Below are 27562 nucleotides of genomic sequence, written 5' to 3'. Positions count from 1 at the left end.
CCTGACCCATCCTGCACTGTGTATTCTGACACCTTTCTATCAGAACCAGCATTAACTTCTTCAGCAATTTGAGCAACAGTAGCTCGTCTGTTGGATCGGATCACACGGTCCAGCTTTCACTCCCAATGTCCATCAATGAGCCTTGACCGCCCATGACCCTGTTGCCGGTTCACCACTGTTCCTTCCTTGTACCACTTTTGATAGATACTGACCACTGCAGACCGGGAACACCCCACAAGAGCTGCAGCTTTGGAGATGCTCTGATCCAGGCATCTAGCCATCACAATTTGGCCCTTGTCAAACTTTTCCTGCTTCTAACTTTGAGGACAAAATGTTCACTTACTGCCTAATATATCCCACCCACTAACAGGTGCCATGATGAGAAGATAATCAGTGTTTTCACTTCACCTCTCAGTGCTCATAATGTTATGCCTGATTGGTGTATGTATCTGTGTGAGAAAGATATCCTGTGTTTGTTTGTTTGTTTGTTTAAACTAATTTGACTATAAGAGCTTGTTGGTTACTGAGGTTATGGTTATTTTTCGATTTAAGGAGCATGTAGTAGCTTATTGGTTAAAGTGTTGGAGTACTGATCAGAAGGTTGAGAGTTTATATCCCAGGTCCACTATGGGGCCCCTGAGCAAGGCCCCCAACCACTTGTAAATGAAATCATTTTGGTATATATGTATAGCATTATTTATTTACTAATGCAAGTTGACGCTCCTCACAAGTACAGTAAGACAAAAGCATGTGTTCAAAATTGTAAGGTTAAATGCAAGAGTTTATTTATCACAATCATCACTGTATTAGTAAACCACTACATGGTTAATTAACCACCAGTGTACTGTGTGTGTATTACGTAGTGAGTTTAGGAAGTAGGTCCTGGTGTGTGTGTGTGTGTGTGTGTGTGTGTGTGAACTTTAAAGGGACTCCAGCAGCAGGTCCGCAAGACGGATAACGTGTTTCCTTCAACACACACACACACACACACACGCACGAGAGAGAGAGAGAGAGAGGGAGACGTGCGCGAGCGTGTGCGCGAGCTTCCTCTCGACTCCACTGACTGCTGTCGTTCATCTACACGGTAAGGAGATTTTTTAATGAAGTTATTAATAAAACTGATAGATAACCGATATATTGTTAATAAACGGATAATCAGGTCACTTGTGGAGGTGAAATACTGTACTGCAAAAACTGTGTTTTGTTCGGCACGCGCTCTACAGGTGGCGGCTGGAGTTTGGAGATGACGCTCCGGTATAACGCGTCTGTAGTTGTTTAATATAATGATAGAAAATTCAAATGCTTATTGTTTTAATATCTAAATATGCATGCATTAATTCTAAACCCCAGAGCATATAATATTCTCGTGTGTTCTGTAAAATCGGATTGAAGTGCATGGTCTCTGAGAAAAAGGGACCCAAGCTGTTCCTTAGCGTTTGTATCTTTGTTATGTTCCTTTCACTGGACATGTGGATATAATGTACCTTTAAAAATATTTCAAGTAGAAAGCTGGACAGTTATGGGTAAAGCTATGAAGGTACACTACATATGCAACTATCATGCCAGTGAGAAAGGTAAGGAGAGTGTGTTGGAAAAATAGCACTTAACCTTATGGAATGAAGTATTAACACCTTCTGTTACAAGTCATTAACACCTGCCCTTAAATAACATCTGGCCTGAGAAATAAAGGTACTAAACTGTACTTTTCTTTGTTGCAGCTGTGGTTACATCAAGGGATGTGTGTTTCAAATCTTAGATTTTACCCAGGAGGATGCATGTGATGATGCTTGGATTAGTGGCCCTTAATGGCAAGTTACTCTTTATCTTAATGCTACCATGTGTAAAAGGTACAGAAGTATGTATTCTTGATGGTAGTGACAAGAAAAAGTACAGTTTGGAACCTGTATTTCTGAGAAAGTATAAGGTATTACAATATTTATGCTGAGAGAGCTATATTTTGTAGTCCGTCCATTCAGACCCCCTAGTGTTGCAGACACTGGCATTTACAATCTGACTAATCTGTATAAAGAGCTTTGTTATAAATAAAATATTGACAAAAGCAAGAAAATCTGCATGTAATCTTTAAGTGTAAGAAATGATCTAAACAGATGTGTAGACTCAGGACTTGTTTACAGCCTGCTGGATCTCCCCATGTAACATAGTCAAATATTTGGGACATCACAAGCCAACTAATTGTATCATCAAAATATTCAACAAGGCAACAGTAAACTACAGCTGATAGATAGATAGATAGATAGATAGATAGATAGATAGATAGATAGATAGACAGACAGATAGATAGATAGATAGATAGATAGATAGATAGATAGATAGATAGATAGATAGATAGATAGATAGAATAACATTATGAACACTGAGAGTTGAAGTGAATATCACTGATTATCTCCTCATCATGGCACCTGTTAGTGGGTGGGATATATTAGGCAGCAAGTGAACATTTTGTCCTCAAAGTTGATGTGTTAGAAGCAGGAAAAATGGGCAAGCGTAAGGATTTGAGTGAGTTTGACAAAGGGCCAAATTGAGACGGCTAGACCACTGGATCAGAGCATCTCCAAAACTGCAGCTCTTGTGGGGTGTTCCCGGTCTGCAGTGGTCAGTATCTATCAAAAGAGTTCGAAGGAAGGAACAGTGGTGAACCGGTGACAGGGTCATGGGCGGCCAAGGCTCATTAATGCACATAGGGAACGATGGCTGGCCCGTGTGATCCGATCCAACAGACGAGCTACTGTTGCTCAGATTGCTGAAGAAGTTAATGCTGCTTCTGATAAAAAAAAGGTGTCAGAATACACAGTGCATGATGGGTCAGGGCTGTTCTGGCAGCAAAAAGGGGACCAACACAATTTTTAGGCAGGTGGTCATAATGTTATGCCTGGTCAATGCACAGAGAAGATGTAGCCGAATGGATAGAAACAGTATTTATATAGTAGTTGTAAACCCTTGATTTATTTTGCTACATAAAATAGGTATGTTGTGCTTACATTTTGTAAGACAGAATGTTTTTTTTTTTTGCTAATAGTGAGTTGAATTAATCCTGGTTGTGGTTGACTGTATTATATTCCTCTTAAAACAAAATGTTTAAGATCTTACTAAGATGATCTCGATACATGTGACGTTAGATTAGATGTATGTATTTTATTACATGCTGACATACAGGAACTGAGAATTCAACACTGTGTGTTAATTCACCATGGTAAATGACTCTAGACTCTTTTTCTGTTTTTGCTGCATTATTTTCAGCACCAGCAGTAGATGAACAATTATAGCTGTTATTATTTGTTCACCTGCATCTCTCTTGTGAGCCCAGTATGCATCGTGTCAAGTGGGGTCGGTTGGTGTAAAAATTCATCAGGATCATGTTTGATCCAAAGCCCAGTTCAGATGAGACTGAATGAAATTGGTGCACATTGTATCGTGAAGAAAAGGCTATCGTATGACTCACGCAGGTGAAAATTACCCTACACTTCTGCCGTACAGGTTGACTGTAATGCAGAATGTTAATTTTTTTTTGCTCACATTAGTTTGCACATCAGCCTTTCCCGTTTTAGCACCTTGGTTTCATGCTTGTATTGCTTTGAAGAAAAATACACTGATGTGCTCAATCCCAAGTAATTCATTGGCACAACAAAACAGCAGGTGTTCTTTGATAGTCCTTTGAAGCAAGTATAGCAAACTTGCACAAGCAACAAATAAGAGGAAATGTTTGGCTCTGACTCACATTTACACACATTTTTCCCTTATTCAGGTGCATGCATACAATCTAAATTTAGCTTCGGTAGCTTTCTGCTGGAGGCATGAAGCAAATGTAGCTAGCAAATATTGGAAGCTTATGGCCTATGATGAATGCAGTTTCAGGGTAGTCTAAGTTCAGTACTGATCAATTTTCATATATATATATATTCATTGTCTCTGGATTTCTTGACGAGGATAAATGTCAAGCAATTTATATTTATTCAATATTGAAACATAGAGTGGACTTTCCAAACATATATCAGGGGAGTTGCATTCAAAATAAAATAAATAAATCAATAAATCATCATCATGTTGCTGCCTTTATGAAATTTGTGCTAAAATTGTACTGTCACATCTGACCTGATTTTTTTTTTTTCTCCATCGACCGTTTACACTTCCACACGCATCTCCATCTGTCCATGTTTCTCCAAAACTCTCCATATATGGTCACAGCTTCCTGTCCTCGTGGTGATTTCCTTGTTTGTTTTCACCTCAGTGCCCTATAGCTTGTGTGTTTATAACTTCTATGTTGCCCGGTGTGGTGGTGGTGGTGGTGGTGAGGTCTCATTTCTAAACCATGGTCTCACATTTGCTCACTCTTAATAGTAAATGTGTCAGGAGACACTTGGTGCCCTGAACCTCCAGTTTCTATAATAGGTACCCTTCATTTTGAAACTGTCCAACCCACAACGGTCTCACCCAAAATACATAAGTTAATTATCATTCGTCCACATTCATGTTGACATGTGCTAGACGTAATTCTTGCATCTGTCCACCTCTGCTGTGTCTGTCAAGCACCGGCAGCATGCTAATGATCTGTACACTCTAATAAGTCATAAGTACTGTGGAGAGTTTCACCAGCTGTCAGAAGAAGGCAGGTTCTGATAAATAAGGGCAGACTGGCTTATCAGGTCTGATTAGAAACTCTTGTAGCAGATGTAACTGTTTTCTTTTCATAGGTTTGTTTCCATATTTTCTATTTATTAATATATAGTAGTAACAGTGTAACCGTGCTAAACAAAAGTGCTGTTTATGACCAGTTTTACTGAACTAAAAACATTCTCCATTTAACTTGACAAGGCGAGAGCGCCACATCAGTGCACCTTTCAAGCAATACAAGCACCTGCCAAAAAATTGCGATGGGAGAAGGGGGTGTTTGTTAATATTGGAGAGTGCATACCACTTGCACAAATGTTGATAGGCTCATGAGGTGAAGGTTGGCAGGTCTGATGCGGTCTTAAAATATTTATATTTTTTTGGTATTTTCTGTCTTACCCCTTACCCGTTCCTCCCTGTAATTCCTTCACACCCCTCTTGGGAGGCATATCCCACAGTCTAAATACCTCTGCATTACTGCAATATCGTAAGGTGCGTCCCAACTAGCATACTTATTCTCTATTCATTGCTGTAAACAGTGTGAGTAGCGTGTTCACGTTGAAAATGCCAGCAACAAGAAGAGCTGGATGATGTACTTATATAGCCAAAAAGTGACACATGTACTCAACAGTCTCAGCTTTGATTTCGAGGCAGAAAAGAGGCGGGGCTACCACGCACTGATGACAATCCGGTGGACAAGACATATCTCTTTTAAATTAGCCCACGTTGTGTGGACCATTTTTAAAATGTACTGTTTTTTTGCTGAAGCTAGCCGCATCGCATTAAGTCTGTTTTACATAATTTGCCATAAACTGGAATATGGCTTATACTTCCAGTTGCTATAAAGTGTTCCATTTGAGATGATACTACCCTTCTAAAATGTATACACTAGATGGTATAGTGTCTAGTAAGTCATTTGGGACACATCTATATTTCTACTTTCTATCCTCAGTATCCTGAGGTGAAATATCAGCAATAACAGCTCCACCAGTGATAAGTGGTTATTTAGGACCTGGGCTGGCTGGTGGTGTAGCAAGTTCTCCCTTGTGTTCAAAGAAAAACATAAAATAAAAAAATAAAATGGCCTCTGTAATGTCTTATTTACTTTTAACAAATGGCTTCAAATGCATTATTTTAAACTTTTTTTGGAACCAAGAACTATAATCCCACAAGTGAAGTGGTTTTTATCAGACAGAACATTATGAATAATTGAGGCTGAGGCTGATTTCACTGTTACACAGAGTGAATGCCCTCTAGATTTGTTGTCCATTAAGGATAATTTACTTAAGCTTGTATTGCTGTACTGCATGTGGATAACTGTCTTGAGCACTGATTTTTTTTAATGCCTTTGGAAGAGAAACTAAAACTGACTAGACTAAGCTAACAGAGTCTCATCAAAGTACAAATTTCATGATGGGACAAACAGCATAATATCATTATTCTGTGTGACTTGAATGAAAGGGCCGGATAATGACAAGCACCGCATTTCTGTTTATCATGCTTGCTTTATGAAAAGACACAGCATGATTACACGCTTGAATCACTTAACAGAAAAATAGTAAGCGAAGACGATGCTCGCTATCTGTCTGTCATTGACTGGGTTACAGTGAGCATGCCAAAAAAAAATTCCACATATTTCTTTTAATTAGAATTTTTAGTTTAGATTTTCTTAACCAGTTCTACAGTAGGTATTTTGTGCTTCTGGTGTAATGCCAAAAAGCCTGAGTTAATGTCGGCTAACTGAGAGACTCACTCGGGTCGTTTTAATAATGTGAATGGACTACCCAGAGTTCTGAGTTCCCTCTTCATGATGTGTGGTGTGAGTAGAGATCTGAGTCATGGTGTGAAATCTCTTTGTAAAGAATGGATTTGTCCAAACAGCATTGAATAGATGTTCTTATGAACACAAAGTCAACAGTTTAAGCAGTGCAGCTTAGTGGAGTGGCTCGAGGAACAAAGGTCGTGAACGAGTGAGCGATTGTATTTTGATTTCTGACTCATGAGGTAGATGGACTGAAGTCTCTGGATAATGCAGCTCTGCTAATCTCCTCTGCTACACCTATACTGTATGTGAATACTATATTACTACTGCAGTCATTTTGATGCGTACCTACAGCTGTAACACATAGGGTTGCCAGGTTGTCAACTTTTTAACCTAATTTTATGACATGACATTTATTTTCGATTGAGCCCAACACCAAATCTTTTGACTTTTCGAGCACGTTAGCGACTATCCTCTTCAGCTCACATCCCAACCTCTGGTGGAGAGAAATGAGAAAGCAAGATGTGTAAAGCCAAATTGAGTTGCGCTTGGACAAGCTGTCACTGATCACAATTCTATTCAACAACCAATCATTTGATCGCCATTATTTATCTACCCACACTCTTCTTTGTGCTTCATTTTAAAGACTCTGCTGATAATTACAAATAATACAAGACAGCTATTCCATCTCTAATCACTTCATAAACTACTCACTACCACAGCTTCTTTTGGTTTGGGTTCCTGATAGAAATGCTAGAATTTTGTACATCCGTAAATAGTTTGTGATGCTATTAGCAAAGATGGCTTCTTTCTATGAGACATAAGTTCTAATGTATTACTTTATTCTAAGAGAAAGCACTTTTCTATTCTATTCTATAATGTTCAAGTGGCATGTTGGCATGTCTGTTTGCCAAAGCAAAAGGATATAGAAAAATTATATAGACAAACAATAGCAAGGAACAAAAAACCAACAGATTAAAATAAATTGAACACTAATTGATGTATGGGGTATTTACCATATTTAGAAAATTATAATGCTGTCTCCTCTGCGAGGCGAATTGCTTTGTTTTTGTTGTCCACCTAGACATTTGGGTTTGAGATCAAGTCATGACTATATGATCAGTAGAGCAGAATTTCCAGATTTCTAGATCTAGATATTTCAAACAACCTAGAACATGGCACATTTGGTGGCACAGTTAGGTGAACAAATATAGGAGCAGGTAGTATTAAAGTAAACAACACTGAATTTTCAGTTGCATATCCATTTCCTTTTAGTGCAGCTTCTTTCAGTTATTTCACTTGTTCATCCTTCAGTCTACTATTCATGCCTTGAAGCTCCAATACTGTCAGGAATGGGTGCCTCTACGGGTACAAAATCCAGACCCAAATACAGGGATAAAATGACAAACTGGGGAATTACTAGGAAAGTAACAAAACTACAGACACATGGAAACACAAAATAAGCAGCAGGTATATATAGGGAAGGTAACTGGTGAGACATTGGGGGGTGAAGGACTGGGCAGGGCAAACACATGTGGAACACAAAACGTAAACACAACTGTCCAGCAGTCCATGACAAACACTTTCAGTGGGGACTGTAGATTGTCTTGGGTTGGATTAAATGATGCTAGTTGTTGATGATTGTTGTAAACTGAAGGAAATACACACTACATCAGAAAATCTTCCTTCTTCCAGTGAGATGTTAACACATTACACTGATAACACATTAGTAAATCTGCCCTCTGAGAAATGTATGTTTTACTGTAATGTTATTTCGGAGTTTAGTTTAGTCAGAGGGGATTTCTGTTGTTTTCTCAGCACATGAAAATATTTTTCAGTTTTATGTGCTACCTATGGCATAATTACAGTTTTATGTGCTACATATGGCAGATTATGTAGAGAAATGCTAAATCATGGGTATCTAATCTTATCCGGAAAGGGTCATTGTGGGTGCAGGTTTTCATTCCAGCCACACCTCCTGAGTCAGCTGAAAGCCAAGATCAACTGATCTTGATAAGCAGGTGCAATCAGATGTGGCTTATGTATGATGGGAATAAAAACCTGCACCCACACTGGCGCTTTTTTAGATAAGAATAGACACCGCTGTGCTGGAGTAAACCATTGATACTCACTGATATTCACTGACTGAAAGGAAAAGCATATGCCTTTGACCAGCGAATGTTTTTCACTTCTGATTCAAAGGTTGTAAGTTTAACTCCCGTGATTGACAGGGAGACACTGTTGGGTCTTAGACCAGGACCTGCTGTTTAATATGCACTGGATTCTGCAGCATTAGATAAAAGTATTGTGGAAAAATAAATGTAATGACTTTAGATAGACATTGAATGTGTTTAAAAGCTTCTGGAGTGAATTGGATTTTTTAATAGAAACTCAGAAAACCAAAATTTCTTTCCAGCCATGGGAAAATAAGATCATTCCCAAACAGAAGTATAATAGGCTACAGAAATCTGCCCTTAGAGAAATTTATTCCTGTCTGAAAAAAAAACAAACGATCTCAGACCAGTTTTGTCGTGTTTCATTTAAGAATGTACCAGCCTGAAACTTATCTCATTAACTATCTGATATTAGCCAAAAACTCTGAATCTGTATCAGATTGGATTGGACATGTTTTCTGACCTTATCCACTGATGTATTCAGTCCACAGGCTAGTAATCGAATAAATGTTTCTAGACTTGTGTTCATTTTAGTCATTCATATTATTCTATTTGGATTTGGTTCAAAACAGAAAAATAAGGAGCAGGAGAAAAAGCCGAAGGAGAATTTTAATTTTAAGAAAAAAAAAAAAAAAACTGTAAACAAAAACTGAAACTTAAAGCAGAAATAGGAGCGACAAGATGAATTACACAAACAATTGCTTAATTATTCATTTCATTTAAAATGAACAAGATCGTGGACACTTCACGAAGCATGTTCTCACTGACAGCTTCATTAATCATGTTTATGTGTGTGACAGCTACAGACTCTCCTAGCTGGTCAAGGATCACTTCACTTCCCGAAACAAGAGAAACGTCCTTGAGCAATTTGGCAGGTGTTAGAATTTCTCTAACAAATGATGCTTAGATCTCCATATTTTTTAACAATGGCACGACAAGGTTCGACTGATTTCATCGTTTCATCTGAAACGACATCTTTCCTGTTGCGTTTGATTGACAGATGTACTTCACTGACACTGAAAATGCAACTGGTGTTGCTTGCCGCGTTGAAGCATGAAGATGAAAAGGTACAGTCAGAAATGTAAGGATTATTATTACTATCAGTTTAGACACAGAAAGTGAAACAGAGCTTAATGAAACTGTAATTGAAATAAGTTTAAGCAACTGTCACGAACAGTTGCCTGAATAATCTGTATAATTATAAGCATATGAAATAGCATTTTCAAATTAGCATTTAAATTGAATAAAGTCTGGAATATGCTATCATAATCAGTCACAACATTTGTTCCTTACTTTCTGAATCAGCAGGTTAGACTCTGTGTTTCTGCCATTAAACGAGCTGGCAACGTACAAACGAAATGAGCGAGACGCAAATGTTTTCAGCTCACGGCTCACGTCATGGATGCTATTTACTGTATACACAGCATTTTCATTATCTTCCAGCTGGATATCTGATTTGTGGTCAAAATGGATGCTTTTAGCTAGTGCCGCACTGATGGTCGATATAGCTGACCGCCAGAGATGTCTAAACAAAACCAACTCATGCCTGGAAACTAGTAAGAAGATTACAAATGAAAGAATGAACATGTAATGTGCTCTAAACAAATACAAATAAGCAGCGCACTGTTCTTTGTTTTGTGCTAGGAAGGCTTGCTGTGCATCAGGTTGAGAGTAGAGTTGTACATTGGGTCTGGGATCCGGTGAGACCCAACCAAAAAATTGCACCAACAGGAGGTTTTTAGTTTTATGTGTGGTTGTAAAACAAACAAAGAGTGTGTTCATCGATACCCATGTTCAGCATTGCACAATGTATTTACAGTGTTCATTAATTTAACGTTACTAACTTCCTGAACAGGGTTGCAGTGGTTTAAATTGGTTTACACAGGCTTGTTTATTTTAATCAGCTAAATGTCCCTCACAGATTTGTAGCAAAGACGAAATAAAAAGCCAAATACAGAAAGATGTATGGAAATTTGAAGCCTTAAACAGATACAGGAAAAGAAGACGGGGAAAGATAGATATATGAAATAGTATTTACTTAATATATACACCGATCAGGCATAACAAGGGCAAGAGTAAGGATTTGGGTGAGTTTGACAAGGGCCAAATTGTGATGGCTAGACGACTGGATCAGAGCATCTCCAAAACTGCAGCTCTCCGGTCTGCAGTGGTCAGTGTCATCACAAGAGGTCATGGCTCATTGATGCATGTGGGGAGCGAAGGCTGGCCCGTGTGATCCGATCCAACAGACGAGCTACTGTTGCTCAAATTGCTGAAGAAATTAATGCTGGTTCTGATAGAAAGGTGTCAGAATACACAGTGCATGACGGGTCATTAGGGATCAGCACAACATCAGGCAGGTGGTCATAATGTTATGCCTGTCGGTGTATGACTATGTGGTTTCGTTGGAAAGTCTCTGCTTGAACAGCTTCTAACCTTTGACTAGAAAGGCTGAAATAATTGTTGAAGTCCTTTTAAAGACATTTGTGTGCAAAGACATGTAATGCTTCCTGTATTGTATTGGTTATTAAAATTGGAAAATTGGAAAGGACAAAATTAGCTCATGATTATAAATGCAGACGTTGGCTGTGTTGTCACATGCCATATGGAATTGCACCAACTGCTTTTTACTGACACGCTCAACCCAATTCCAGGTACTGATACTGATTCTTAGCTGATATCATTGCAGGATAACTGACCTGCGTTCGAGTCTGCACGCTAACTGGGTAATAAGAAAGATGGGACATGAATGAGAAATGTGAAGAACCAATTAGGGACAGGATGCCGAGTAAGAGAATTATGAAATGTGCACAAATAGAGGCAAGATCTTGGATGAATCCTATTATGGAACTGATCTTCAGTGTCCCAACAGTGTTTAAGGTTATTAAAGTATTGGACTGGATCAGTATTTGTCATACATTTGACTCATATTCAGCTCTCTGATAGCAGTATCATATTGAAAATGAGAAATAAGGATGAGTATGAACAAAATCCTGGTACTAACGTTGTAGAAATGTTTTACAGATTTTTACATATTTTATATGGGGTCAGAGGGTCAATTATCTGACACATCATTTTAGGTGGCATTCTTGAATAATGAGCTCACTTAAGATTTGCTGCACTCATTCACCTTTGCAGTATTTAAAGCTGAAATATTTTACTACAGATTCCTTCTAGAGAAATGAAGGTGCTTTGTGACAACATTTGGGTTATCCTTTTTTTCTTTTTTTACAATTTGCTAATATCTTAATAAACAGCTTATTAAATTCTCATTTAACTCTAACATCTTTGCCATCTTATGACAATGCATGCTTACATGTACCAGTGCAGGTAGCATTTCCGCCTCACAGCTCCAGGGTCTGCGGTTTGATCCTGAGATCGGTTTACTGTCTGCTGAGTTTCTGTGCATGCTCTTCTTATATCTGTGCTCTCTGGTTTCCTCTCACCTCCCAAAAACATGCCAGTAGGTGTCTTGCAATGAACCGGTGTCCAAACCCTCAGGCCTCATGTTTCAATTTTCCACACATTATGTTCAGATATACAGATATCCTTTAAAATGACTTAGACAGGCAGTGACCATACTGAATGGCATGAATAGGATCAGGATTTTATTATGCTTAATATTATCCCTTTTCTTATTGATATAAGATGGCACACAGCCTAGTATGAAGAATTCGACAGCTGTACACCGTAAAATATGAATGAGAAGAAAACCAGAGCAGACACACATTACCTCAACGATCTAGGTGCAGGAAACTTCATCAATCATTGTCTCAGGCTTCATTATGATGTAAATAACAGGACCACGGGGTCTTGTTGGTTGATGAAAAGAAAAACACAGAGGAACAATTTGAGGATGGAGCGGCATCTCCTTTCGTTCATTTGTGTCACACTCATTAAGTGGATGAAGGCTAATGGCAGCTAACTCTGAATCTCAGAGAATTGATCTCTCCTTGTTCTGTACAAATGAGCCTGAAGATAGAAGAAAATAATTACACTGTTGCACAATCGATCATATTTTAACCTTTTTGGAAGCAGCCTTTGTGCTCTCTTAGCTATATCTTTTAACCCAGGGATTCCTAAACCAGACGATCCATGTGGGGCTGCTCGATTTATAAATAGGGTCACAAGACTCATAACTCATAATGTTACCTTTTGCTGTTTATTTATTTGAGAAATGAATGTGGAAATGTAGAATCTCTTTCACTATCCTGACATGATGCAATAAAAACAGTTTCCCATCTAACCCTGTCTGCTAAACAATCTAGCATTGAATCTCAAATGGATTGTGTTTCATTTGAAAAACGTCTCATTTACTCTTCAGGGCTACTGACATGTCTGTTGTGTATCAGTTATCTGGATTTTGTGTACTAGTAAATACTTTTGAGTGCAAGGTTAGAGTTTAACATTTGACATAAAGTGGAAAGATTTGAAGAGAAACAGCATTTAATGTCAATGTGCATGCAGTCGCTAAGCATTTTACAGTTTAACTTGGAAACCTGACGGACAGGTGAATGTTTCAGCTACACCGAACAGGCATAATACTATGAGCACTGAGAGGTGAAGTGAATAACACTGATGATCTCCTCATCATGGCACCTGTTAGTGGGTGGGATATATTAGGCAGCAAGTGAACATTTTGTCCTCAAAGTTGATGTGTTAGAAGCAGGAAGAATGGACAAGCATAAGGATTTGGGTGAGTTTGACCAAGGGCCAAATTGTGATGGCTAGACGACTGGATCAGAGCATCTCCAAAACTGCAGCTCTTGTGGGGTGTTCCCGGTCTGCAGTGGTCAGTATCTGTCAAAAGTGGTCCAAGGAAGGAACAGTGGTGACAGGGTCATGGGTGCCCAAGGCTCATTGATGCACGTGGGGAGTGAAGGCTGGCCCGTGTGATCCGATCCAACAGACGAGCTACTGTTGCTCAAATTGCTGAAGAAGTTAATGCTGGTTCTGATAGAAAGGTGTCAGAATACACAGTGCATGACAGGTCAGGGCCGTTGTGGCTGCAAAAGGGGGACGAACACATAATGTTACGCCTGGTCGGTGAATATGTACACCTGCAATGACACAGGCAATTGTAAGAGCACTTTGTGTCAGTTCGTATATCCTGGCATGTTTTATTTTCCTATAATAATAATAATAATAATAATAATAATAATTTTCCTTTAAACACACCCTATATATTGGTTTATTCCTTATGTTTTGCTTAGATTTGAAGCAAGACATGACAGCCGAAAGAGATTCACCCTTTCAAAGGCACTGACTGACTTTTTGAAAAGAATTTTTGCACACATGGGGTATACGGTGGCATAGTTATTAACACGCTTGCTTTACACCTCCGGGATTCAAATTTTCTCCAGGTACTCTGGGTTCCTCCCCAGTCCAAAGACATATAGGCTGATTGACATCTCTAAATGAATGAATGAATGAATGAATGATGAATGTGTGTGTGTGTGTGTTATTGTACCCTGTGATGGGTTGGCAGGGTGTCCAGGGTGTCCCCTGCCTTGTGCCCTGAGTCACCTGAGATAGACTCCAGGTTCACTGTGGCCCTGTGAAGTGTAAACAAAACTAAAATCGGATGGATGGTGTGATGGATGCATGGATGGATAATTGGGATAATTGGATGGATGGATAATTATGTCGATTTTTGTGACAGTTGAATAATATTGTGGAATAGTTATAATTATTGCTTGCTATTGTCTGGATCCCTGGTGGTCCAGTAGCAGGCTCCTGTGCTCTCACTGCAGCAGCCTGGACTTGATTCGTGGGCAGAAAACCAAACCGGTCATCGAGGGGTTAACTCCCATTGCCAGTCCCAAGCCTGGATAAAATGGGAGGGCATATGGCATAAAACCTGTGCCAAATCAAAATATGCGGATTACATGATCTGCTTTGGCAACCCTGAACAGGGAGCAGCTGAACAATTGTTTATCGTTTTTAATTTATTAATTTAGGCAAACTGAGAATATATTTAATGACAAATATACACAAGCAGACTGTAGTGAAACCAGAACATCTTTATATTTGTGGGTTGTTTGTGGTTCATTTGTGGTCTACTTGATTCATGTCGTGGTTTGGGGTTGTGTAGTTTCGGTCAGTAAGGAAGTAAGCATTGTTAAAGTAGCAGCTAGTTATGCTGTTGAACTTAAGTAGTTAGGCAACAGTAATAATAGTAATAATAACTCAATGCACTGAACAATTCTGACCATATATTATTGTTGATATATACATATATAGTTTTGTATGATATATACATATATAGTTTTAATACATGCATGTATTTGTAAACCTGTGGTCTGAAGCATGAGTTAGTTTTGATAGATCTGCAACAACGTTCCTCTTCTCATTGCTGGATTTTTTCCAGATGCTTCTGGTGTTTCACTTCAACTGGTTTCTTTACTTTTTCATTCACAGCCAAATCATAGCATCATGTAAAAGAACATTATCCATAATTCAGTGTTAAACAGCTGGTCCCTGACTTCTTAAGAAATTGTGCTTTTAACAAGTGGTTCTAAGAGCTCATCAACTGGAAGGACATCCAGAAAGAAAATTAAGTCCACTTTAGAGTCCACTTACTCTGTGTACACAAAAATGTCTTGGTTCTCCTGATACTTCCAGTTTGCTGATAGTTCCCTGATAGCCCTTTAGTCAGTTGTGCTGTGTTGGAATATTTCAGCTAAAAAAAAATACACAGTTTTCTCCTAACACCAAATATGAGCAAATAAAAATACAGTCAATCTGATATATTTGGTTTATGTCCTCAGATTGCACTCGAGGCTAATCGTTAGTAATAACAAGAAAGCCATGTTTACAGCCGCCAGTTTAGCACTGTACACACTACATACCTACGTCATTACACATCTCAAACCACTTTGTTGAGCTGCTCAGGATCTCAAAATGTTTTGCTCATGTGGTTATACTTCACACCGTAGGACAGTTTGGCGAGGCAGCTGCTCAGACGATACTAAACGATTGGTGTGAGTTAGGCCAAGCATGGAGCTAGATGACTAGAGAATATATATACACTACCAGTCAAAAGTTTGGACACACCTTTTAATTCAATGTTTTTTGTTTAGATTTATTTTCTACATTCTAGAACAATACTGGAGATTTCAAAACTATGAAATAACACACATGGACTTAAGTAATCCATATGTAACGACAAAAAACAGTCAGTTGTTATTTTAAGACACGAAGGTCAGGTGTTCTGGAACAGTTCTTGCAAGAACAGTATTGTCAAGTGCATTTGCAAAACCCATCAAGCACCATGATGAAACTGGCTCACATGAAGACCATCCCAGGAAAGCAAGACCAAAACTGACCTCTGCTGCAGAGGAGAAGTTCATTTAGAGTTACCAGCCTCAGAAATCACCAATTAACAGCACCTCAGATTAGAGGCGTTATGAAGGCTTTACAGAGCATCAGTAGCAGACGTATCTCAATATCAACTGTTCAAAGGACATTATTGTGTATTTCGGCCGCCTTCAGCATTGTTTTACAATGTAGAAAGAAATAAACATCAGGAAAGACCATGGGATTAGAAGATGTGTCCAAACTTTTGACTGGTAGAGTATATATATATATCATATATATTACATTCAGAGGGGAAGATGGTCAGTAATATCTGACCATCTGATGATGAAAGCGCATGACACGGCATCTGCTTTGTTCATTTGTATCACACTCGTCAGTTGGGTGAAAGATAAAGGCAGCTAACTCTCTGGATCTCAGAGTCAAATCTATCTCTCTATGTACAGTACAAATAAGCCTGGTGAAAGAAGAAAAATAATGACACTGTTGCATCATTCATTTTAACCTGGATCAATTTTTGACTTCTTTCATGATTTCAATCGAATCTGATTTTGTGAGTAGCTTTTGTGCTACTCAGGGGTTCACAAACTTGCCTTTAACTTCACTTGGTCATAAGAGAAGCTCATAATGTTTTTATTTTCATTTATTTCACAAAAGAATATTAGAAATATCACTCCAACTATGAAGATGTGTTACTTATTTCGAAATGTCTGACGAGAGAAGAGACACAGTATTTCGATTCCTCTATATGTCTGCACATATGGTGGCATTGACAATAAAGAACCTTGAACCTTAACAAGCTACTTTTAAATTAGCTTTGTGTGTGAATCTTTTTCACTATGCTGATGCACTAGTATAAGAATTCAGCAATAGAAATAGATTTGCCCATCCATCTATCTCGGCTAAACACGCTAGCATTTGGTAGTGCAGTGTTGGGAGATGCAGCATGTAGCATTACCTCCACATACAGCTTCACATCCCTGGTCCTCAGCTCCTACACTCTGGTTTCTGTGTGTGTGGAGTGTGTGTCTCTGCTCAGTCTGTGAGGCTATGGGGTTTCCTCTGGGTTCTCTGGTTTTCTCCCTGCTCTTGAAACAGGCTGGTACATGAATCAGCTGTGGTGAATCTCCCCTAGGTGTGAATGTATGTGCACATTTATTGAATAATGAATGAATGAATGATAATGAAGGAACGCCATCTGTGAAACCTAACACACCAAATGTTTGTAAAAATTAACATGAACATCAAATTTTTTTAACTTACTTTTTTACACTTTTTTATGGGTAGTTTCAATGTGTTTGCTTTCTCAATATGAAAAGCACAAATGCTATGACTTGGCTAAATACTGTCTTGCAGAGCTTGATTATATTAAAAAGCTATTCGTATAATGATACCTTGGTTCATGTAAGCTTTCTTTACTTAGATACATTAGCCTCACAGCTCCAGGATTAAAGTAAAGAGTATTACATTTACAGGAAGGAGAATTTACATAGAATTTATGTTTCTTTAATTGCTAAAACATGGGTAATAATCTGAATAATGCAAATATTATCAGATTAAAATAGAGCAAGATTGCTTTCAAAGATTCTACTGACAGCTAAAGTTTTTTAGGAAAATCCTTACCTAGAACCAGGTATGTGTGAGAGCTTGCTTTTATTTTTTTCATAGCACTTTTTTCAGCCGATCCAACAAAAGACTAAATGAAATTGCAACCCAGGAGGGGTCGTCACCAGCTTGTGGCTTTTGCCTTGCTCAAGTTCACACTTTATGTGTGTGAGTGCATGTGTGGTGTTGCGTGCTCTCACTCTCTCTCGCGCTCTCCCTCTCTCTCTCTAGCTCTGTCTCTCTGGGTCATGGCAGTCACAATCACAACACACATAAGTAGGCTAGCGGTAACTACCCGCCTCGCTACCTGCCGGTTCAACCCACAACTTCACTCTTTCACAGCTAACGCTCTGATGCCCCTGCTGCAACACCTTGATATCACGCTGGGTCTAAAAGTCTACCAAGAACCATTTTAATTCATTTACCATCAAAAACAAATACTCATTTATAATACTCAGGAATAAAAAAAATCTATAATAATAAATAATATTTAAATAAATAATAAATTTCTATTTAAATATCATTCAAAACCAATACACTCAGAAATATCATTCATGTAAATATTAGTGATTTATTAAATTAGAATTATTGGATTACTCAGTCATGTTTTCTTTGTTTCAGGTCAGGGGATGGGGGCAATATGTCTTAACAAATCTTTCGGCCCCTTGTTAGTTAAAACCCCCATCAAGATAATGTTGTAAATGTTTGCACATTTAACAAATTCCCACCCAGATCCGAGTCAGCATTTTATATTGCCGGGCCACAGCAGTTTAAGATTAATCTCTTAGCCGCAGCTGAAAGATCGGCTCCAAAATATCTATTTAAAAAAAGCCCAGATGAGTGCATTCCTGTGATATTTGGGAATGGATATGCAGCTGGAAGTGAGCAGAGCCTGATATTATGTTATAATAACAACACTCAGTTGCTCAATATAAAACCTTTCTGAGACGAAGCAAAATACTGAAACCCCCAGATACTTCACAACACCTAGGGGTGCTAGACAGAACCGAAGGGTGCTAAATGTAATTTCTTTTTGAAAAGTGCAAGCAAGACATGTGTGAAACTTCATTGATCTACTCATTGCTCCAAAATACTAAGCAACTCACGTTTTAAAAAGACCTAAAAGCATGGCAGGGCACAACACAGAGGGCAAGGTCACAGCCCACTGGGATTGAATAGGGTGTGAAATGTAAGAGGAGACAGAAGGTAGAAATTAAGGTGACTGTCAACATTTTAGTGGACAGTGAAGTGTGCGTAGAGACCGTTTCTTAGCAACGAGGCAAGATCTCTATCTGTCTCTTTTTTTATTTCTGCACGAGGTGCCCGTTATGGTAAAGGGTGATGGCGAGTAAATTCGATATAATAGCATTGCTTTCGAACATGATGCATGACATTAAATCTTTCATTGATGACTCATGCCAATTATGTCTGTAGTATTTCCATCTCAGCTCATTCACACACACACACACAGCTAAGGGCTTGTTAAAATGGGTCCACTACCAAGAATCTTATTTCAGTTGGTATTCAGTTATCGACTACATTGAAAGAACGGAAACGTGTGGTTCGTGGGTATTGTGCTTCTCCACAACACATGGTTTCATTGTTTGTACTAAATTTAAACATGTATGTTAGTGACTAGATTGAATGATGTAGCGTGAGTGTGATCAGTTCATATAGTATTAATGTAAACCAGTTACATTGTGAAATCTCATGGGGATGTTGGGAACCACTGGATAACTACAGTATTAAATTTAGCCAATTAGATCATGCATGGTCTGTTGTAAAGCACCAGTGTTGATGGTTTGATTGTGAGCTCTGTGTTTGATTTTATTCAGGGATTAAATCAACTTGGATGTTGGATAATTATGTTGCTCAATTCAATCACGTGGAGCTTTTTCAGTACACAGTTTTTTTTCTGCACAGTTGATACTAAAAAATGCCTTAAAAACTGAGATACATGAATTGTGCTATTTAAGAAATTCTCAGATGAAATCTTAATATATATGAAAATCATATTCATATGTTATTTTCGTACGTCGTTCGACGTGTAATTGTTGACGTGTAAATGTAATTGTTATTTGTATTATTTTCATGCCACATATTCTATTTATTGGGTGCTCCCGTTTTCTGGATTTCATCACTCATGCTCTGGCTCCACTCTACTATCACTAAACACAGGTTATGCCCAAAGCATCAGTGGATAATCTCACCTGAATACTGTAGACCTGTAGCTAAGAGCTGATGCAGTAATCATACAAAACCCAAAACTTTAAACATATGCAACAAAAAAAAATATTTCCACCAGACACTACAACTTGTGGTCAAATTAATATATTTATTCAATCAATCATTACACATTGGACAACAAAATACAAAACACAGCAATAAACATGAAATAACAAATTAATTAATTATTAATTTGTAATTATAAATATATAATATTATATTATATAATAATTATTAATTATTATTATTAATAATAATAATAATAATTAATTATATAAATACATGGATGCAGTTTGTTCTGCTAACAGGGCAATTCAGTAAAGCTGAAATACACAGTGGTATGCAGTAACATTGTGATTTACCTGTTCTCATTCCAAAAAAAGCCTGACAATAGATGCCACAGTGCTCCAACCCAGAATAGGCTGGACCCTTTGTCCAGCCTCTCTAAAGGACAAGCCATGATTGATGACATGGTCAATACTTGTTGCCCACATTTCAATGCAAACCTGAGCACTATTTTGTCCTCTTGCTGCAGCATCTCCACCACACATGCAAACACCTCTTCCTCTGGCCACTCTTCCATGGTGTCTTACTCTTCTGCTATACCTTTCACCTCTTTGACCCATGCTTGGAAATAGCAACACAGAGGTGGCATCTTGTATAGATGGAAGAGGATTGATTGCTGATCGAAGAGATGCATAAGATGCAAGTTCTTTCTATTAGCTGTGAATAGATGTTCTTCTTGCGTTCAACACAGTTAATCCAATAGAGTTTGGGGTCTTTCAATGAGATCTGTGGTAAATGTTTTGAAAGAGGTTGTGAAAAATGTGTGAAACAAATGAAAACGTGTTAAGACGTTTGCAAGAGAAGACTTACGCTGTGCTAAGAAGGTGATGATGAAGATCAAGTGGATCCCAGTTTCATTAAGCAAGTGTTTTAGTGCTAAGTGTTTTAGCAAATGAGAAAAACTGTAATGTGGAAATAATGTCATATTGTAATATGTAATATTTTCATATTCGGCCAGCTTCATATACAAAAATAAGTAGCTTCTTGTGGTTGTTTTAGCGAGTTTTTAACTTTATCTGACATGATTTTTTTCTAGCTAGCCTATGATCCTGTTTCCAGTTACCATGACAGATTTTTTTATTTAATAAAAGTGAAATATTTTATATGTTTGGGATGGAGTTATGAGGAAATTAGATCATCACCAGAATTCAAGTCATCAGTGTCCCAATGTGTAGTGAGCCAATTTCCTTTACCAGTGCCTCAACTCATATACAAGATATACTGATTCACCACCTAGAGAGCTGATTGGGATGCACCCTATGATGCTTATACTGAACATCTTTTGAATGCACGTATTAATGTTTATAGTTACTATGGAAAGGTAACGGTTTATAATCCCACTATCCGATCTCACTTAGCTTTTGATTCTGGTTGTTCATTATGGATCAAAATCTACTTTCGTATTTCGTTTGAACTGCCTTGTGACAATATCTTTTGTTAAAGTCACTATACCAATAAAATGGAAGAGAATTACTTTGTTAAGTCACGAGTGGCTTCACAGAAATCCCGAGCTCTGTTTCTCCTTGGTCATCATGTCCTCAGGTTTCTCAAATCTAGCGCAGTTTCCTGTTTCCTAGCCCTGATGCATTCAAATGCATACTCTAATAGTCTACACAGAGACTGGGAGGCTTTATGAATAGCTTTATGCATTAAAAAAAAAAAAGGTGCCACTATTTCCACCTAGCATGCTGTTGGAACCATCCTGATGGTCTGGCTGACAAGTGGAGGACTGTGAAAATCAAAACACAATCAGCTTTGATTGCATTTTCAAAATCATTTCACCAGAAAATCAGTGAGATCGCCACAATAAGGGGAGATGCTGTTTCCATCGTTGCTGGAATGTTTTCGTCCTTCTAGTAGGATTGTACTGGGATTGTACGGGTATTCGAACACCCAGGTATAACCATCCAAGATGTCGAATACTGAAATGAATATTTTGGAACTTCTTATGTCTTATGTCTGTAGGAAATGAGAAAATATGGTGCTTAGGTCCAATCCTACATCACTTAAGATTAAGGCATCCAGGACACACCTTATAGCCACCAGCAGATCAATAGATGCCAGAATTGTTAACTGCTCTGATGTGAACATGATTGTGAAAAAATATGCGACAATAATGGTAGTGCCGTTGCTTTGTTGAGAAAGTTTATATTTTGGACATCATTCTTTTTCATTATCTCACAAAATGTATATTAGTCAACAAACTGTATAGATCTAAATGAGATGATATATAAATTAGAGGAAGAAGAAGGACTTATTTGTCACATATACATTAGATGAAATTATTTTCTATGCAGCTTGTTAAGATTTGGGGGTCAGAGCACAGGGTCAGTCTTGATACAGCATCCCTGCAGCAGAGAAAGTTAAAGGTCTTGCTCAAGGGCCTGGCAGCAGATACTTGACAGTTCTGGGGCTTGAACCCATAGTCTTTTAATTTGTAGTCCAGAGCTTTAAGCACTGAGCAAACAATAGCATAGAAGGCAATGCTGCCACCGCACAGCTTCAGGGTTCATGGATCGATTCCTGAGTTTGGTTTGCTGTCTATGAGGAGTTTCACATGTTCTCCTGCTGTCTGTGTGTGGGTTTACTGCAGGTTTTTTGGCTTACTTCCACCTCAGAAACCATGGCCGGTGGATTGACTATGCTGAATTTCCTCTACATGGGAATGAGAGTGTAAAAATGTGTATGCATGGTTAGCTGTGATGGACTGGCTTCACATTTAGGATCTATATTCAGATCCAACATAACCCTGACAAGGATTGGTCAACATCAAACATTATTAAGCAAGTTTTCAGTGAGAATTTTAATGTTCAAACAGATATTTCATGTTAAGTTAAGCACAGTGGCTTGGTGGTTAGGATGCTCTGCCATGTGTGCATGGAGTTTTCATGTTCTACCCATGCTCTGTGTACTCAGCTTTCCGGCTCAGGTCCAAAGACATGTTATAGGCTGATTGGCATCTCTAAAATGTCCATAGTGTGTGAATGGGTGTGTGAGTGTGTGTGTGTGTGTGCAGTTGTGCCCAGTGATAGACTGGCAGCCTGTCCAGGGTATACCATGTCTTGTGACCCGAGTCTCCTGGAATAGGCTCCAGGTTCCCTGTGACCCAGTAATGGATATTTCAATGTTAAGCAGTGTCCGTAAAATTTGAACTTGGAGTTTGGTCATTGGGCAGTGGTTCAGATGGTTAATGCTATGGGATGTTGTCTAGTGGGCTGCGGTTCAAATCCCAGCACATTTACATTTGGCAGACGCTCTTCTTCAGAGCAACATACAAGTGTGCTTTGAAGTCTCTATCAATGAATACATTAACACCGGTTCAATAGGTCACAGACTTAGGACTTAGGACCACTGCCAAGATGCCAATTTTGGGTCCCTGAGCAAGGCCCTTAACCCTCTATGTTCCAAGGGTGCTGTATTTTAGCTGCCCCTGCACTCTGACCCCAACTTCCTCAGCTGGGATATGCAAAGAAGAGAATTCCACTGTCTGTAATGTATGTGTGGTGATAATAAAAGCTCCTTCTTCTTTATGCCTATAATATATATGTGTTCTTTATGGGTTGTAGAATTTGTTAGTAAACACCTCACATATATTAATTGACATATCTTTTGTTACTTTTGTAATCTGCACTAGATTAATACACTGTTTCAAAGAACTAATAAATTGAAGATTTTTGTTTTCATTTAACAAGCTTTTTCTTCGATTTTTTTATTTATTTTTTTGCTTTTGTCTCATTTTGCACTTCAACTCTGACCAGGATAAAATGCTAACTGAAGATGAATAAATACAAAAATATACAGCCTTGACTTGGATCATGACCCTAATTATCACATATGCTGCAATTTAAAAAACTGTCAAATGTTTTACTGCCATTACCACACACTGTTAATTGATGCCACTGGATAAACCCCTTGACCCAGTAAGTGATGTCCTTTATGTCTCTACTGCTTTCAGTTAATAGTACTGAACTTAATATTATATTAAAATTTGTAAAGACTGAGCTTTTCTTGTTTGAAAGACCTGCACGGGTCTAAAGAATAGGACACAATTTGAAAACAACTCATATTCAGACTTGTTTAGAAATATTTGTATTTCATATTAATCTAACATTTAGTACACTTATTACACATATATTCCATTTATTTGTATATTCGTACATTTTCAGTAACTGCTTTAACCTGATGGAGCAGAAGCCTATCCCCAAAATACTGGGAGTGAACACAGAACACACACACACACACACACACACACATGCAAATTAGCAAAGCTGCATACTGGCAGGAGAAAACCGGAGAATTCACAGATCCCCCCAGACTGACAGTAACCTAAGCACAGGATTGATCCATCAGCCCGCAAGCTACCTGCTGCACTACCTGCTGTGCCACCTAGATAGAATTAATAACCTAAAATTAGCCAGAAAGCTAATTAGCCAGAAAAGGGTCTGGAGTGTGTCTGAATATTTTTTTCATTAAGAGAAAGGTGGAACCATGTTATAGTGATGTTGAACCCTCAAACCCTCACACCTTTGTAGCTGTAATTATAAATAAATCTGGGTATAACACTATTATTCCTACTAACATATTGTGCTTTGTTTTGTTCTTTAGGAATTCGCTTATGGACATGTCGATGAATGACCCGTGTGTGGATACCATTATCCAGACTTTTGACATCAGGTGACAATACTAGAAAACTCCAATGGAGACTAAGACGGGCAGTCAAGTCAATAAAATCCTGCAAGACCATGCCAGCTTAAATCATACAACATATTTAAATGCGTCTCTTTCCCTCCACCATCATGTGAATAATGCAGTGCTGGGGATCATTCTGGGAATGTTGTGTCTCCTGACAATCATCATGAACATTCTGGTTCTTGTCGCCGTGAGGAAAGAACGTACTTTACATACCGTGGGGAATCTTTACATTGTCAGCCTCTCTCTAGCAGATCTTATAGTTGGGGCGACTGTAATGCCTCTAAACCTTGTCTATCTACTTGAGGATGAATGGAAACTTGGTCGTGTGGTGTGTCAGTTCTGGTTGGTGATGGATTATGTTGCTAGCACAGCCTCCATTTTTAGTTTGTTTATCCTTTGCCTGGACAGATATCAGTCTGTTAGGCACCCATTAAGGTATCTGAAATATCGAACCCGTGGAAGAGCGACACTGATGATTTGTTTCGCTTGGCTTCTTTCAATGATGTGGATTATTCCCATTTTGGGATGGAGGATGTTTACGAATGTTGACCGGAAACCTGAGCTAGAAAGCAAGTGCGACACAGACTTTCGCTTCGTCACATGGTTTAAAGTGCTGACCGCCATTCTCAACTTCTATATCCCGTCATTCCTGATGCTGTGGTTCTATTCGCAAATTTTCATAGCTGTGCGAGAACATTACAAGCAATGGGAGAGCGTCACAATTGCTAAGGTGGTGGCAGATGAAGACATCAACATGCAAAGCCTAAAAAATCAGAGGACCTTCAGTAAAATGGCCGAGGAAGAGAATCTGGCTTTGCAGACTTATTCTCAAAAAGAAGGTATATTGGATCAGTATACATTAGAGCAGCCGTACAACTCAAGGGACGCTAATGAGGAGAATGGCGACTCCACGGGGGATAAAAAATCCAAACACAGAAAGACATTTTTTAAGATTACCAAACCTAAGAAGAAAACAGTAAGGGAGCCTCATGAAGTTTCCTCAGTAAACCAGGAGCTAACTTCTGAAACACCTTCAAAGGACCCATCTTTACCTCTGGGTTTTTTGCAACATGAAGAGAATCCAGATCTGAAAATGTTCGTATCTGTTACTGATTGTAATGTATTAGTGCCGAATTCGGTTGCTAATATTTGTGAGATATCACCCAACACTGACGTTCACAAACACATCACCATTCTCTGTAACGACGATGCTAATGCACAGTCGCCTGTATCGCAAGGGTCATGGATGCACGACGACGGTCCAGCGATAGACGGTAGCAACACTATGACTCTGAGGCAAACATGGCAGAAATTCTGCGAACAGTCCAGGCAGTGTGTCCAGAACATGCGCGTTCATAAGGAACGGAAAGCGGTGAGGCAGTTAGGCTTCATCATTGGCGCTTTTATGGTGTGCTGGATCCCTTATTTTATCACCTTCATGGTCATGGCACTGTGCAACACGTGCGTCCATCATGACCTCCACATGTTCACTATATGGTTGGGCTACATCAACTCCACACTGAACCCCTTTATTTATCCACTTTGCAACGAGAATTTCAAAAGAGTATTTAAAAAGTTCTTTCGTATCAAGCAGTGATTTTTGTCTGTAAAGATTGAACATGTAGCAGCTGTGTATGTCTGTGTAAAACATAGTTATTTTGCCTTTATATGTGCAACTGTATTTTTAAAGGTCGTTTGTTTGGACTATTATGGTATTAAAGACTTCTGTTAATTGGCTTCTATCTTTGGTGCTAACCAGTGTCATTGTATGCTTGTAATCTGCATCAGATTAAGGCATCAGTACAAAATACTGATGGTAAATGTTTAATAAATTCTCTGTGAGTTTTTTGTGGTTCTAAGGATCGTTTTTCTTCTCTTAACAGGCTTCGTTTAGTCTGCGTCTTTTACTTCCGCTTTTTTCTTTTACTTCTGCAGGTTTAATGTGCTTGCTGCATGTCTTACAAATTTATTTGAGCTTTTCTGAGACGATAATGTGTCACTAACATGGAAACATGTACTTGGATGGACTTTACTGTTTTGTAAATAAAGGCAAAAATTATTAGCCACAACATCAGACACTAAGGGTGGGTCTGGGTTACTTTCCTCTCGCTCTTTACTATATACCTTTACTGTGTCGCCATTCTCTGCCTCGTGCACGGCACCGGAAGTGCCAGTTTACTTCCACATGGGCTCCGTTTATGTTCCCTGTTTAATTGGTTTTGCCACGTGTGTTTGTTTTTATTCATATCTTGTCTCCGCCCTCGTCTTGTTATTAGCTCTTCCTGGATTGTGTTCTGATTATTCTCATGTGTTCTGTGTTTCCCCTTTGATTTGTTCGGATACTTTTGTGTTGCGTCTTTGAGGCGAAGTGCCACTACTGATCACACTATACCAAGCCCTATATTTGCCCTCTTGTTCTGACCTCAGTTTCTGTTCCCTGATTTCCGTGCTCTCGCCCCGTCATACTAATGTCTGTTTGTTGTTTGCCCGACCTCTGCCTGTTTATTGGATTTTGTCTTTGCCTTGTGTTTTGGATTGTTTGCGGCCAGTTTTAATAAAACCTGCTCCACCTGCATGTGTATCCGCCTCCGTGTTTCAACCCGCCGCGTGACAAGCTGCAGTTACTGAACAATATGCTGTACGGATTATAACAGACTGTTTGTGACTTACTACCTGGAAACATGTTTTTTTGGAGAATGTGATAAGGCTTTATTGATCCCAAGAGGAGAGAGACGCATATAGCTGCTGCTAGACGAGCGGCATCACAAAAAAAGAACGAAACACAAGGGGTTTGTGTAACTAAATGTAAAAACTAGGAGCAAAAACAGCAATACCCAAAGTAAAGTTTAACTTTTCCTCAGATCCCAGGTCCACAGACTACTTTCCTCTCTGTCTTTCTCTCATAACTACATACCTATACATTCAGTTTCACTGAACAATATGCTGTAAGGAGAATAACAATAATAAACACATGGCTTAGAAACCAAAGCATATGATATTAACTGCTCAGCTCCAACAAGTGCAAAGGCATTTTTTTTTTACATATGCCTCAACACCAGGGTTTTTTGTGGGGAAGGTATCATCACTGAAGGAA

General features: G+C 38.7%; 1 protein-coding gene across 1 annotated transcript; it reads left to right on the top strand.

Moving 5' to 3' along the window:
* Positions 1-959: 959 nt before the first annotated feature.
* On the top strand, positions 960-27027 carry hrh1 (histamine receptor H1). The gene is made up of 2 exons (XM_058373004.1): positions 960-1084; positions 24382-27027. The coding sequence occupies exon 2, from the start codon at positions 24473-24475 to the stop codon at positions 26063-26065; it is 1593 nt and encodes a 530-aa protein (XP_058228987.1). The 5' UTR covers positions 960-1084; positions 24382-24472; the 3' UTR covers positions 26066-27027.
* Positions 27028-27562: the final 535 nt, after the last annotated feature.

The sequence above is a fragment of the Hemibagrus wyckioides genome, linkage group LG21, assembly GCF_019097595.1.
Source record: "Hemibagrus wyckioides isolate EC202008001 linkage group LG21, SWU_Hwy_1.0, whole genome shotgun sequence".
NCBI lineage: Eukaryota > Metazoa > Chordata > Actinopteri > Siluriformes > Bagridae > Hemibagrus > Hemibagrus wyckioides.
The sequence above is the reverse complement of the archived record's forward strand: the minus strand, read 5'-3'. Positions and strand labels throughout refer to the sequence as shown.

Excerpts from the sequence above, each read along its gene's own strand:
- hrh1 (XM_058373004.1), top strand. The coding sequence starts at position 24,473 with ATGGAGACTAAGACGGGCAGTCAAGTCAATAAAATCCTGCAAGACCAT.